This window comes from Dama dama, chromosome 20 (assembly GCF_033118175.1).
Source record: "Dama dama isolate Ldn47 chromosome 20, ASM3311817v1, whole genome shotgun sequence".
Classification (NCBI taxonomy): Eukaryota; Metazoa; Chordata; class Mammalia; order Artiodactyla; family Cervidae; genus Dama; species Dama dama.
The window spans coordinates 8,420,208-8,433,969 of NC_083700.1; the positions used below are offsets into that span (position 1 = coordinate 8,420,208).

The 13,762-nt window shown below is 38.1% G+C and overlaps 1 protein-coding gene across 5 annotated transcripts in view; it reads right to left on the reverse strand.

The window, feature by feature from the left end:
• Positions 1 to 262: 262 nt before the first annotated feature.
• Positions 263 to 13,762, reverse strand: part of UAP1 (UDP-N-acetylglucosamine pyrophosphorylase 1) — a 45,824-nt gene continuing 32,324 nt past the window's right edge. For 3 of the 5 annotated variants that reach the window (XM_061120237.1, XM_061120235.1, XM_061120234.1), the window contains 6 exons: positions 8,729 to 8,922; positions 7,483 to 7,623; positions 6,639 to 6,827; positions 5,450 to 5,500; positions 1,856 to 1,922; positions 263 to 833 (listed from right to left, as the gene is read on the reverse strand). In XM_061120237.1, the coding sequence (XP_060976220.1) occupies positions 741 to 833; positions 1,856 to 1,922; positions 5,450 to 5,500; positions 6,639 to 6,827; positions 7,483 to 7,623; positions 8,729 to 8,922 (735 nt within the window). In that variant the 3' untranslated portion in view covers positions 263 to 740. The remainder of the gene's footprint in view (positions 834 to 1,855; positions 1,923 to 5,449; positions 5,501 to 6,638; positions 6,828 to 7,482; positions 7,624 to 8,728; positions 8,923 to 13,762) is intronic. The other 2 variants (XM_061120238.1, XM_061120236.1) reach the window with 1 other exon arrangement.

Sequence of the window (13,762 nt, forward strand, 5' to 3'; positions counted from 1 at the left end):
CAACCATTCCATCCTCCCAGTCATGATAACAAAAAATGTCTCAGGACACTGCCAAATATGTCCTGGAGAAGGGCAAAGCCATCTTTGGCTGAGGGCTACTATTATAAAGTGATAGGAGGATAAAGTCCAAAGTTCGATAATCAATAAAAAGCTGGAAGAGTGCAACAGCAGTATTAATTTGGTTTTTCTTGTACTATCTCAAAGTTTCTCCAAAGTTTCATATTTTCCCAATGGAATAATTTCTTCATAGTACAAATGACACTTGAGACAAGAAGAAAAGTTTATTTTACTGTCCAATTATTTTCTTAAAAAAATTTAATTTTTGATAAAATAAAACAAACTTTTAGTACCATAGAAACCTTTCGACATGTACAATGACATATTATTACTATGTACAACTTCAAAACAAATGCTTCCAAGTAAAGTGATGTTGAACACCATGACTATACTTAAGTTGTAAGAAATATCCAAGATAGCCAATGTTTTCCTTAGCTTGGAAAAAAATACAACTGAAAAATATAAATAATACCTTCCATCAGCTGTGAATCATAAAAATGCTTTCTGAAGTTCAGTCACCTGGATCTTATGAAATATGTAGTAGTTACAAGAGTTGAACAAGCAAAACGAAAGCCTGTGTATATTCAAACATGAGTATTCCAGGAGAGGTCCTGTAGGTTCACAGTCAGTCTATCAAAAATAAAAGCTACTCTTATCGTGGTGGAACTTATTTAGTATCTGGCTCATAAACCATTCTTCACCAGCTCATGGACTCCATTCTCATCAATGATTAAAGGTGCATGGAATTCTTTATCTGCCACATAACTTTCTAGTCCCTAAAAGGAGGGTCGAAATAAAAACACAGTTAGAAAACGGATCAACACGTCACGCAGTGCTGGACTTAGTGGCTATAATAATGACATAAAGCATGAATGCTCAAAGTTGGATTGAGATACAGAAATTTAAAAGTCAATAAAAAACTCTAGTTTACTTTTAAAACTGGGTTTAATGGCCTATTTATGGAGGCATAAAACAACAAAAAGAGGGAAAAGCATTCTGATTATAACATAATATTTAAAGTTAATAAGATGACAGTCATTCTTCCTATAATCATCACCCAACAGTTAACATTCTAAGCAAGGTGGCTATTTCTGATGCTAGAACTAAGCAAGCTGACAAGGATCTCCAGAAAAACAAACAAAAAAAAAAACAGTACATATTAGAATAAAAGGACCCCTACATCCCCTGGTCTTAAAAGTGAAAGTACTAAGCATATGAACAAAGTAGACCCACTGAAAAAAATAAGAAAAAATTATATTGCACTGAAAAAAGCCAGAAGATTTACCGAAAAAGCAAGGCTTAAAAAAAAAGCAAGGCTTATTTTTAAAAGACCACTATATTTCGATGTACAGGTGAAATGAACTAAACATTAAACATTCTGTTCATGGCAACGAAGGCACTGGTACAAAGCCATACCGGGAATTTCCCGAGAGGTTTCTCACTCTCAGGATGAGCTCCTCAGGGGACGCCCACTGGAAAATGTCGTATCTTCTCCAAGGACAACTCTGTGCTGTGCTTAGTCGCTCAGTCATGTCCGACTCTTTGGGACCCCAAGGACTGGAGCCCACCAGCCTCCCCTGTCCATGGGATTCTCCAGGCAAGAATACTGGAGTGGGTTGCCATGCCCTCCTCCAGGGGATCTTCCCAACCCAGGTATCGAACCCGGGTCTCCTGCATTGTAGGTGGATTCTTTATCAGCTGAGCTACCATGGAAGCCTAAGGACAACTCTACTTCATCATAAAACAACATCACAATCCTACTTTTAAAAGAATAGGGAAAAGAACAAAGCAGACTTACTTCTCCAGCATAGGAGATAAGAGGAGAGATTTCACACTGGATTGGCACATCATTGGCATCCTTCAAGCTAAGAAAACAATCAGACATGTTAAAGATTCTGCTTCCCATGTTGCTTGCCAGAGTGAAAATACACATTGTAACTTCCCTCTGAGAAGCCTGCAGGTAACAAAATTCTCCTAAACAATTAGAATAGCTCCTACCCTCAAGATTACTAAACTTCCTGGGGAATAAGTTAACACAAACTCATCATGGTTCAAAGGGCACTACTTGGGATATGTGCCAGTAATCAGCAAGGGCTCTTCACAGTATCTCACCAACCCTGATATACTTATCCCTTAATGTACACACTATCTTTTATCATTTCCAAATTTTAATTCCATAAAGAAAGGACTATTTGTTGAGTATACACTGTATTCCAGGCTCACAGCTAGACAATTTGAATCCTTCGGATTTCATTTTAATCCTTGCCACAACCTCGCGTGGTAGGTGCTAATGCTGACCAGCATTCTAAAGCTACCCTGTCCAGTACAATGACCACTAGCCACATATTGTTATTTAATCTTGGATTAATTAAAATTTTAAAAATTAACTCAAAATTCAGTCTCTCATTCATAATAACCACATTTCAAGTGCTCAGTAGCCATGAACAGCTAGCGACTACCAAACTGGACAGCACAGATATAGAACATTTCCTTCACTGCAGAAAATTCTAATTGGACTAAAAGGTGAGTTAGATTATCTCCCAGTACAGCCCACATCTCCTAGATTAGCTGAGCTGACTTATTCAGTGTTTCAAGGACCAAAGTCCCTTTACTGCACCCCAGTGAAGGCAAATCTGAAGTCACCACTTGCTTCCTCTAGATCACATTCTAACATTTACATCCACTTGCAATACTGAGTTCCTAAATTACATAACACAAAAGTCAATTAAGAGTGCTTTTAATATTCCTAAAGTCACTAACCTCGAGATTTTTCACCATTTTGAGAATTTTACCAGTAAGATACAGGGCACACAAAAAATCTAATCTTTTGCAGCCTCAAACCATTAGCTCTCCTTTGTTTCACCAAATATGCAAGTCTGACGCTTTGGTGGGGTCAAGAAAATCAGAGACCTTCTGAGGTCAGCCACACCCAATCTTTCTCCAAACAACCATTTAGTGAGCCTTCCAGGCACTCTATACCCTACTCCAACTCACTTGCCTGCTACTTCGCAGTCAAACCAGACCAGACACAGGCACTTTAGATTACTGCAAGTCATTCTCAACTATGGTCCCTCTAACTATTCAAATCATAACCACCCTCCAAGACTTAACTCAAGCCCCAACCTTCCTTTGACCACTGCATTTTACAGTAATTGTTCTCATTCATTTATTTATAAAAACAAATAAATAAATTTATTAGACATGTCATAAGTCACATGCCTCCTAGGGTAATTACTATTTATACCACACATTTAACACATAAACAACATCACTGTCTGATGATTTACTTAACTTTAATGTATGTGCATCCTGAATCTCCCAGGAGGCTGTAAGAAATGACTAATTTCTCTTATGTATGCTACTTCAGCCCCTGGGGTTTCAGTACCTGAAGGTCTGTGTGCAGGCCTGCAAATGCATGTTGGCAGAAGGAACAAATGAACTATGAGGGTAGACAGATGGGAGACTAATTCAAGTAAAAGATGAATTAAGAAATGGAGCACTTGTGTCTGCAGCCTGAGATGTAGCTGTGTCAGATTCTATCAAAAGAGCTCAAGAGGTCCAGACCCTCTGGGGACAGCTTGGAGTCACATAAAACCAGATGGGAAAATGATGGCCCATTCCATTGATAAGATGTATATAGCCCAGTCCCACCTGAACCCCTAAAGGATTTGATGTGCCAATAATTAACTGAAAGTGTTTCTGAACCCAAGGAACACATAACCAACTTGAATATAACTTCCCTTCCATACCACAGATATCCCCCACAAAACTCAGCAAGTTGGATGCCAGAGAGAAGACGACAGGAGCTACCATTACCAAATGTAAAATCTCAGGGGATAGGCAAATTAGTTGTCCCCTATTCTTTAGTTTTGGTAGCTAACACTGCTGAGCAGGTGTTAAGGTGAAAAATAAAAATAATTTCATTTTGTCAAAATTTAGCATCTCGGCTTCCCTTCTTTCAGAATACCTTCAAGCTGCTTCCTCCCACTTTTATAAAAAATACTTCCCTTTCATCTCTCATTTTTAAATAATCTTTTTCTATTCTTTGAGGGTATCCTTTAGTGCTAAGAATTTAGGAAGACCTATTTTTAAGTCCATGATCTCATTTTGGGCCAAACTTTTATTTCAGTTTAACTATCAAGAAATGACTACAAATGAAGTAAATGAGGGTGAGGGAGCGTGAAATAAGAGAACTCAAACAAGAAATAAATAATGTTTAAAACATTTTGTATCTTAGCTGAGATAGCTGCATGTTGTTTTCAGCTATATACTTAAGCAGCTATCTCACTTAACAGATTGAAAGCTGTGTTTCAATGAAAAGGAAATTCAGGATCAAAACTTTATTTTTTCAAATTGTAAAAGCAGCTTGCTTCCACATATTAAAAATGATGGATGGGACAGAAAATGACAAAAGGCTCTACGTCCCAGCCGCCATGGCACTAGGGGCAACAGTCACCTACGGCTGCTCTAAGAACTAGCCAGCTTTGAGTCTACGTCCTTACGTCCAGGGCCACGTCCCGGAAACACCTGACACTCACAGGGACTTGTCTCTGCAGGGTCAGGATGAGTGGCACAGGCAGGAGAAAACACAACAATGAAACGGACATCCCTGCTACTCTATTTCTGAGATAAACACCATCTCCAGATCCGTGGCTCTGCACACATGTCCCACATTATCCTAAAAATTTGAAATTCACACTAAACCCAATAACTTTCAAAGTGTAATAAGGATATCAAGCTGTCTCTTTGGCTATAAAGATAATGACTTTTTCAAACTTTGTCAGTACCCAAGTAAGAGAAGGAGTATGCTACTCCTAGCTAAAAATTATCAACTGTTAAGACAAAAAGGTACTTTCTTTAGGAGCAGGATAATAACTGACTAAAATATACACAGAGATACCAAAAATGGAGCGGTTACTATGAAACTAAATCAAAAGAACAGTTTTTTCCACATTAAGAGCCATCCAATATGTCAGGAGCAGTTAGCCTTTGTACTGAGAGAAGATATCTAATTCAATAAGACACATCCATAGAATATCATTTTTATCCAGCTGATGCTTATGCTAAAAAGGGTACTCGGACCCACATTTGTTCTTCCTGGCCTGTAACCTGCTTTAGATTTTATCTTTCACTTGTAAACTTGTCAGTACGGGCTCAAATACCTATGGTGAGAGTCCTTAGAAAAGCATGCTCCCCCTTTCTAGCATGCACTGAGATTCTGGGTTAGTGCCATCCAGACAGACCTGCCACCAAGGAAGCAGTAACCCCACCACAGCTTCAGCCCTTCACCCCAGACCACCGAGAGGCAGAGAGCACTAAACTACGCCGCCAGTTAGTACCGAGGGAAGCACAGCCCCACCACCATGCACTGCAGGCAGGCTGGCATATTTACTTGTGATTGACATCAGCTGTCATGGCCTCTGACTTTCCATGTGTAGCACCGCTATGTAGGAATAAATAAGCATTAATGGGAATGGAAACAAACCAAACAATAAAAATGAAGTGGAACTGCAAAATATACTTGACTGAAAGGCATGTATTCACGGTCAATTATAAACTTGGCAAAGGAGATCTGAGGGGGCAAAACAAACAAACAAAAAAGCCCACAACAACAACAACAAAAAAAACCCTCAGTGGTCAAAGATGAAGCATGAGGACCATCTGACATGCCACAGAGCTAGCTTGTTGACAAGACAGAGCCTGAAAGTGGCCTTGGACTGAGACAGTCAACCACTGCTCCTTCTTAATAAAGACAGGTGTTTATAACGTACCCAGTAAGTTCCAATACCCAGTGTTCAAACATTTAAAAGGCATTCTAGCACTTTGTGCATACAGTCTTTTTATCCCTTAAGAATTATATATTATATGGCAAAACGTTTTTTGACAAAAGTATAGAAACATCAAATAATTTAGAAGGGGGGAATTCTAAGTATCAAGGGAGGTTTTATCATAAAATATAAGACAGCTGAAAAGCACTTTATCTCATATTTGAATAGCTCCAAAGATGATCTTCTTTTTTTTTTTTTTAAACTTCTAAAATCCTAAACATTTCAACAGTTTGAGTATCAGTGAATATAAGTAGCATGCACATTCCTTCCTGGCACCTCCCTCTGCAATCTTAAAATGCCACAGGGAGAACTGAAGTATGCGTGTCTCAGAGGCAGCCTGTGGGTGCCAGGTCTTTTGGGGTGGGGGGTTCGTAGATAACACTTGAGGCCACAGATATATGGGCAGCAATAATCAATCCTCTTTCCCTGTGGCACAGTGGCTGCTGATGGTCTTAACCCTGTGGCATACCAAAAGAACTTCCTTCTGACCGTTCTTCAGTAGGAGTCATTTCATGGACATGGTAGAGCGGCATCCAAAAAAACAAAAGCTTTAGAAGGTTCCTCTTTCAGGGGAAGTAAAGCTACTGCTCTCTCTGTAAGGGGCCAAGCCTTCATTACTTCACATCATGAACTGCCACAACAATATTCAGCTCTTTTAAAAGTTCTAGGTGTACATCAGACATAGAGGAGAAAGAAGCCCAAGAGGACAAGTACAGGAGGCAGCCACACAAAGAAGCAAAGATAGCAACCTACCGGGGAATTGCTGGGAGGCGAGAGCCATTTTCGTCTATGAAGTGGCCCCCTGCATTGAGGACCCAGCAATGATGGAGGGACATCAAAGCATGCCTTGCAGTAGTGGGGTTGTCCTTCCCATTCTGACTGTCTGCATTCTTCAGTGGGGAAAACTCATCCTCCCGTAATACTTCATATACCACAAACTTCCTAGAGTGAAACCATACAAACACTGCTTTATTATGAAGTAAAACTGCACACAGCTTCTGACTTTTCTCCACACAGCGGAGCCTTTGGTAGTCAATTACAGTCTCTCTTAATGCAATTTCAAATGAATGCTGAAAGAAATAATGTTCATCCTTGGATGAAATAAATTTGGAATTATCTTCTTCACACAAAATGAAAAATCCTTCCCCAACAATATATATATATGACACAAATCTCAACTCAAGCTAATGTGATCTTTAATCAATAGAACAGAGAGCAATCATAAGTTAAAAACATGCTCACTGAAACATTTACTCATAGGCCAGTAAAGGCCTAACCACAAAATGGGCCAATTCTCTATCTCAATCTTTTTTATCTCTCAGCCAAAATAAGAGACTTTAACAAGTTTTCAGGAGAGCCAGATAATACAATAATTGAAATTTTTTAAAAAGCATTCAAAGGCAACTAAAACCATATTCATGCCTTGGTGGTTTCATACCAGAGAATGATAATGAATCTAAACTATATACTCACAGTGAAAACACCATGCCTGACATACCTGCTGTCAACTGTTTTCTGAAAACAGTGTCCTGCCTAGAAGAGCAAAAAGCAACATCGCAAGACATACTTAATCTTACTGATGCTATTCAAAACGTACTTTGCAAACTGGAAGATATCAAAGACAAATTTTTCCATCTTTATTCCATTTGGTTTGTCTGGCTTAATTAACTGCCCCTGGGAATCCACAAATGGAATCTTCTTTTGAGCCACATGGTGCTGCAACTGAGGTTCATAAATACTATGGAGGGAAAAAAAGAAAAAAAAAAAAGACAATCACTTTCTAAATTTAAAATGTCAAAGAATCTAATAATCACACTCAGGAGCTAATGCATCAACAAATACTAAGACTTTCAAAGGGAAGGGCATTCATTAAATTTCAGTTCATATTTAAATATTAAATAAACAGATTTCCCTATTCATTTTTTTGAAAAATCAAATGATGATCTCTACAATAAAAAAAATACACACAGCTCATAACAACGTCTCTCCCATAATTTCCATGTCTTATATAAAAATGTTCCACTCTCAGCCCCAATTTTCCCAACTGGGATCCTGTCAGGTGTTAGATGGAAAGATGAGTATTTATAGTTACTATGGGTGAATTAGTAACACAGCCACGAAAAGCCCAGCAGGAAGTATTTTGGAACTGGAGCTGAAACTGTGAGGTAAAGCTAGTAACTTTTTAAACAGTAGGCAGTCATCTTGATCCAAAAAGCAATCAAGTGAAGAGTCAGATATTGAGAAGGTCCTTCATTTAAAAATCTGGTGGGATAAAACAACTCTTTTTTTTTTTTTTTTTTAAAACAACTCTTTATTATTAGCTGACACCACTATGCTGATTTCCATGCTTGGTCTCAAGCTCTTTTTTCTTCACTTTCCAATCTACTAGTTCCTAAATGCTAGTCAGAGAACCAGTTAAATTAAATTGCATGGGCAGCTTTTTAAAAAATATAGATGTCTACATCGACCTTCAGAAATTCTGATTCAGTAGATGTAGGGTAGATATGTGTATCTTTTGAGGTTTCCAGTTGTAGAGAGATAGGGTGTTGCCTTTCTTACTCGCTACTTCACCAGAATTGAGCACAGCTGGAGGGAAGGAGAAGAAAAGGGAGAAGTCCTTTGGACTCCAGTTAATGCAGAAGGAGAATGGGCTACTACAAATTTGCACCTGGTGATACAGCTTACTAAAAACAACCACAGTGTCAAGTAAACTTCTATCTGATAAAGGAGAGCTTCAGGAAGGAAGATGAATTGTGGATCTGAAGTTTCTTCCTACTTCTCAGGTGACTTAGCTTCTGTTTAACAATAAATAAAGTTTTTAAAAGCCCCCAGCTTGCCCATACTTGACAACATCTCTCAGAAACGGTACGGTGAAGAAATGGTTGGCGATGTTGCCAGCGTTGAACAGCAGTCGTCCATCTGAGCTTCGTTTCTGAGCTGTTGCCAGAGAAATCTCACTATACTCCACCACCTGGTATACTCCATCCACTCTGCAAACCACTCCAACTGGTTCTGTAGGGTTTGTTTTCTCCACCACCTACCCACCAAAGGAAGAAACAGTAGAGAAAGAAATCTGATCAGGTGCTATGCTGGAGATCTGTCATTTTCCAAGATCATGTTTACAATTCTGCTTACTTTATCTTTTAAGGTATAAAATCAAGAGGAATCTTTAGATAATCATCTATCTTTATATTTGATAGGCTACTTTTCAACTAGAAAGAGGTAAATTATTTCCCTCCTATTTATCAACTAACTGCAGAGTAGAAATTCCATCACACACATAGGGCCCAGAAGAAATCACACCGGACTGTGAATAACTATATCCCCCCATCTAATGTATTTTCACTGTTGAATTGATCCTCAGTCACACTCAACTACTTTGAGAATAAATGAAACAAAATCTCTCTGAGATTCACAAGACAAAAGAAGTAAGGCATTTTGCCTCTCATTTTATATTGCACAGGTCATTATTTCATTTGAAAACAGTGTTGCTTTCATTTTCATTCATGAATATAGTAAATTCCTTATTTTTCAGGCACTTGGCTAGATGGTAGCAGGGTTAGAGCAGGCAGGTCACAGGGTTCCCACTCCAACTTGAATCAGAAAAGTCCACTCAAATTTATGTCTTGCAGGCTTGGTTTTATTTGAAGTAAGAGATTCTATGTTTTTTTAAAGTCTGAAAACCAGTGATTTGATAATCTAGCAAAGGCTCTAGGACGGTGAGGGAGCTGAGAGAAAAGTATTTAGTCAAAATCAGAGGTAAAACATAAGAGTAAATAATTTTTAAAAAACCTCACAGGTGATTCTGATACCCCACCACCCTATTTATGTATCACTGACCTAAATTCAGTGTTTCAAATAAAATTATAAAGGAACCCTAAGTAATGCACTAATAGAAAACTCAAGCCTCAGATGAGATGAATATTCAGCAGAAGAATCAAACAATCAAAAGGTTTGAAAATATTTGTTTTGCCTTGTTCTATTAACAATTCAGCATACTCCAGAGTATTTTGAAAAAAACTGTCCCCAACTTGAAAAGTCTCTCCAAAGTATACATGAAATTATACCAACGAAATTAAAGCTTTTCTTCAGCAACTGATTTCATAAAATAAATACAGCCAGTCAGTCCCTTCCAGACAACTAAAGTCACTACTGAGCCCTTCGTTTACACTGCAATTAGAGACACAGGCGCTGAGTGTACGCAGTGAGGCTGGGCTACTGGAGGCGCTGGCCTGCTGTGTAGTTTCACTGTCTGCCACCCTGAGAGGGGTACAGTATCCAGTGAAAAGAACCCTTCTACCACAGAAGTGGATAAAACTGAGAGAACATGCAGCAAAATGATTCAAACCAATCATGAGCCTATTTCCAATTCCAGTCTATCAAGCCATCACCACCTCTGACTTCACATTCTATACAGTGGGTATCTCAGTATACAGGGCATCTGGAATAGATTCCTCCCATCCACATTAAAACACACACACACACACACACACACACACATAAGGTTAGTTTTCCAATCACTTCTATATAACCCTACTCCTGACCAGCCATGGAAAATAAAAATAAGCATATTCATAACTTTCCAAGTGTTAATCTGCCAGTGAAAGGTTTGCTTTTATAACAACTATGAACCTCCAAATACTGTAAAAGTCTAGATTATAAAAGAAAGTATTTGTAAAGTACATGAAGTTGGAAGTCAGTTTATATTCTACAGAAAAGATATGCAGCATAGAATTAAGAGGTCTCTTGATTTCCTACAAGTGAAGTCCTGAAAAGCTGAGCTCAAAATAATAACTTTAACCTCAAAGTTACTATAAGTGTTCTACAAAATTATCTTTAGTTAACAATCATTCCTACTCTCTCAGCTACAGACTTCTGTAAAGCACTCCACTAAGTCTTTTCTCAAGGCTCTCACTTCATTAAAGATGCTTCATTCCCCAAGGCAGGAGACTATTAAATAAGAACTAAAATGAATTCTCTGCAAAGAAGTCTACTACCCTCTAAGAATCACTCCCTAATTTAGGTGTTTTTTAAAGTATATTTTAACATCTATGATTTTTTAAATTAAAAGGGTGGGAGAACAGATTAAATAAATGGTTTCTAACATCTCTAAAATTTGTTAACATATACCAGTCTCTTAATATTTCAGTTCCATCTGAATATTTATTTATTCATTCATTGAGAGACCACTACATTTTATGCTAGACACAGAACAAGCAAGAAGACTGAGAACGGATTTGTCCTAGAGGACCCACGGGGTGTAAAGAGAGAATGGTTATATTTACATCCCTGTAGGATTAGAATACTGAAAAAAGTGAGCAGACCAATTCAAAGTTTTTTGAGCTGCCAGCAAAAACAAAATTAACGAATTGATTTATTAAAGTGATATAACACTCAAACTAAGAGTTGGGAAACATTTCTAATTCTGCCTCTGCTAATGTGATGATGGACCTAGAGCCTGGAATGCATTTAGTACTGGAACTCAAAGTGTTCATTTCTAGATCAAAGGGGCTGACCAGATGATCTCTGAGGTCCCTCCCAGGTTCAGCATTCTCTGATCATTTAGAATTTAAATTGATTCTGAAGCTGAGTTGGAGAAGGAAATGGCAACCCACTCCAGTACTCTTGCCCAGAAAACTCCATGGACAGAGGAGACTGGCAGGCTACAGACCATGGGTCACAAGGAGTCAGACATGACTGAGCACGCACACGCTGAAACTCAGAGCAGTAAAACTTTAAGCTTCTGTCTTAGAAAGAAGAGTGACACCACGTGGAACAAAGTCAGAAATACAGTTTTGTTTTCTTTTTCAAAGCTTAGTAGCTTTGAGGGCAGCAATGGAGAAACAGACATAGAGAAGTTAACATACTATTATGTTAACTAAAGTTAACATACTATTCCTGTTAGGGGAGGGGAGAGCCGTTCTGAAGAAGGAATTGTGGGCTGCTATTGGTCACCAGCGGGCGCCCCTGGCAGGGCACAGGTGAGTACAGTTTCTGATATTCACCCTTCTCCTCTCCAAAGTGGAGAGCACCCTGAAACCACTCAGAGCTGAGCCCCACCCCAGAACAGGCAGGAGGACTGAACACCAAACCTAGAATCTTCGAGGTGGAGCAAACCTCAGTGAATACAATCCAACGCACTATTACAGTTCAATAGCTATTCACAATAGGGCACAGATACTCATTAGAGTACTGAAAGAGACAGAGATCTGCAATCAGTGAGCTAAACCCTTAATTTTCAGAGTCAGGAGGAGTCTTACTAGGTCTATCAGCTTAATCTCTCAAAACTTATACTGGAAAGTTTAAGACTTCAGCTTCTATGACTTTGCATTAGATTTGTAGATTAATTTTGAAATGGCATCTTTATAACAGAAAATCTCCAAACAAAGATACATCTCTTATGGTAGCACTTCTTTTTTTCTTTATTTTTTTTATTGAAGGATAATTGCTTTACAGAATTTTGTTGTTTTCTGTCAAACCTCAACATGAATCAGCCATAGGTATACATGTATCCCCTCCCTTTTGAAGCTCCCCCCCATCTCCCTCCCCACCCCACCCCTCTAGGTTGATACAGAGCCCTTGTCTGACTTTCCTGAGCCACACAGCAAATTCCCGTTGGCTATCTATCTTACATATGGTAATGGAAATTTCCATCTCACTCTCTCCATCCATCTCACCCTCTCCTTCCCTCTCCCCATGTCCCTAAGTCTGTTCTCTATGTCTGTTTCTCCATTGCTGCCCTGTAAGTAAATTCTTCAGAACCATTTTTCTAGATTCTGTATATATGCGTTAGAATACGATATTTATCTTTCTCTTTCTGACCTATTTCACTCTGCATAATAGGTTCTAGGTTCATCCGTCTCACTAGAACTGACTCAAAAGTGTTCCTTTTTATCCATTGTGTATATGTACCACAATTTCTTCATCCATTCATTTGTCGATGGACATCTAGTATCCTTCCATGTTCTAGCTATTGTAAATAGTGCTGCAATGAACAGTGGGATACATGTGTCTTTTTCAATTTTGGTTTCCTAAGGGCATATGCCTTGGAATGGGACCTCTGGGTCATATGGTAGTTTTATTCCTAGTTTTTTAAGGAATCTCCATACCGTCTTCCAAAGTGGCTGTATCAATTTACATTCCCAACAGTGCAGCACTTCTTTTTAAATTCATATATTTAAAATTTATATGTAGCTTAATTTGCTTTTATCAGAAACTTATATGTGGCTTTTGCTTTTGGCAGAAAGGGCCCCCTTCATGTCAATTATAAAATTATTCCAACAATACTGTAAATCAACTAACTGCAGTAAATAAATAAATAAAATTATTTTAAACTTTCTTCTAACATCTTTATGGTTTTTCACTTTGTAATCCATTTGAAATTGATTTGATATGAGCTCTGAGGGAGACATCTTAGTTTATTTTAAGCCAGTTTCCCATTAATTTCCCTGCAACGATTTGAAATGCCATCTTTGTATACAGTACATTCTTATATATATGTGAGTTTGTTTCTGATTATCTGTTCCATTATTTTGTCATTCTATTCTGATTTCAGCACTACACTCCTAGTTACTTTTTATTTACAACCCATTTTAATAGCTGATAGATTGTTAAAACTCTTCCTTCCTAATTATCATTTTTTCAACATTTTCCTGGTCATCTTTACATGTTTTTTCTAAACTTTACAATAATTTTTTCAAATGTCCCCAATATAGTCTCATTGGGACTTTGATCAGGATTATGTTATACTTTAATTCAGTAAGACCTGATACCTTTACAGATTTCCAGGAAAGTAATATTTACATTAGCATTTTAAAATCTTCCAAAAGTATTATTAAGGCCTTTCATGTCACAAAGTCAAGTCTCTTACATTATCA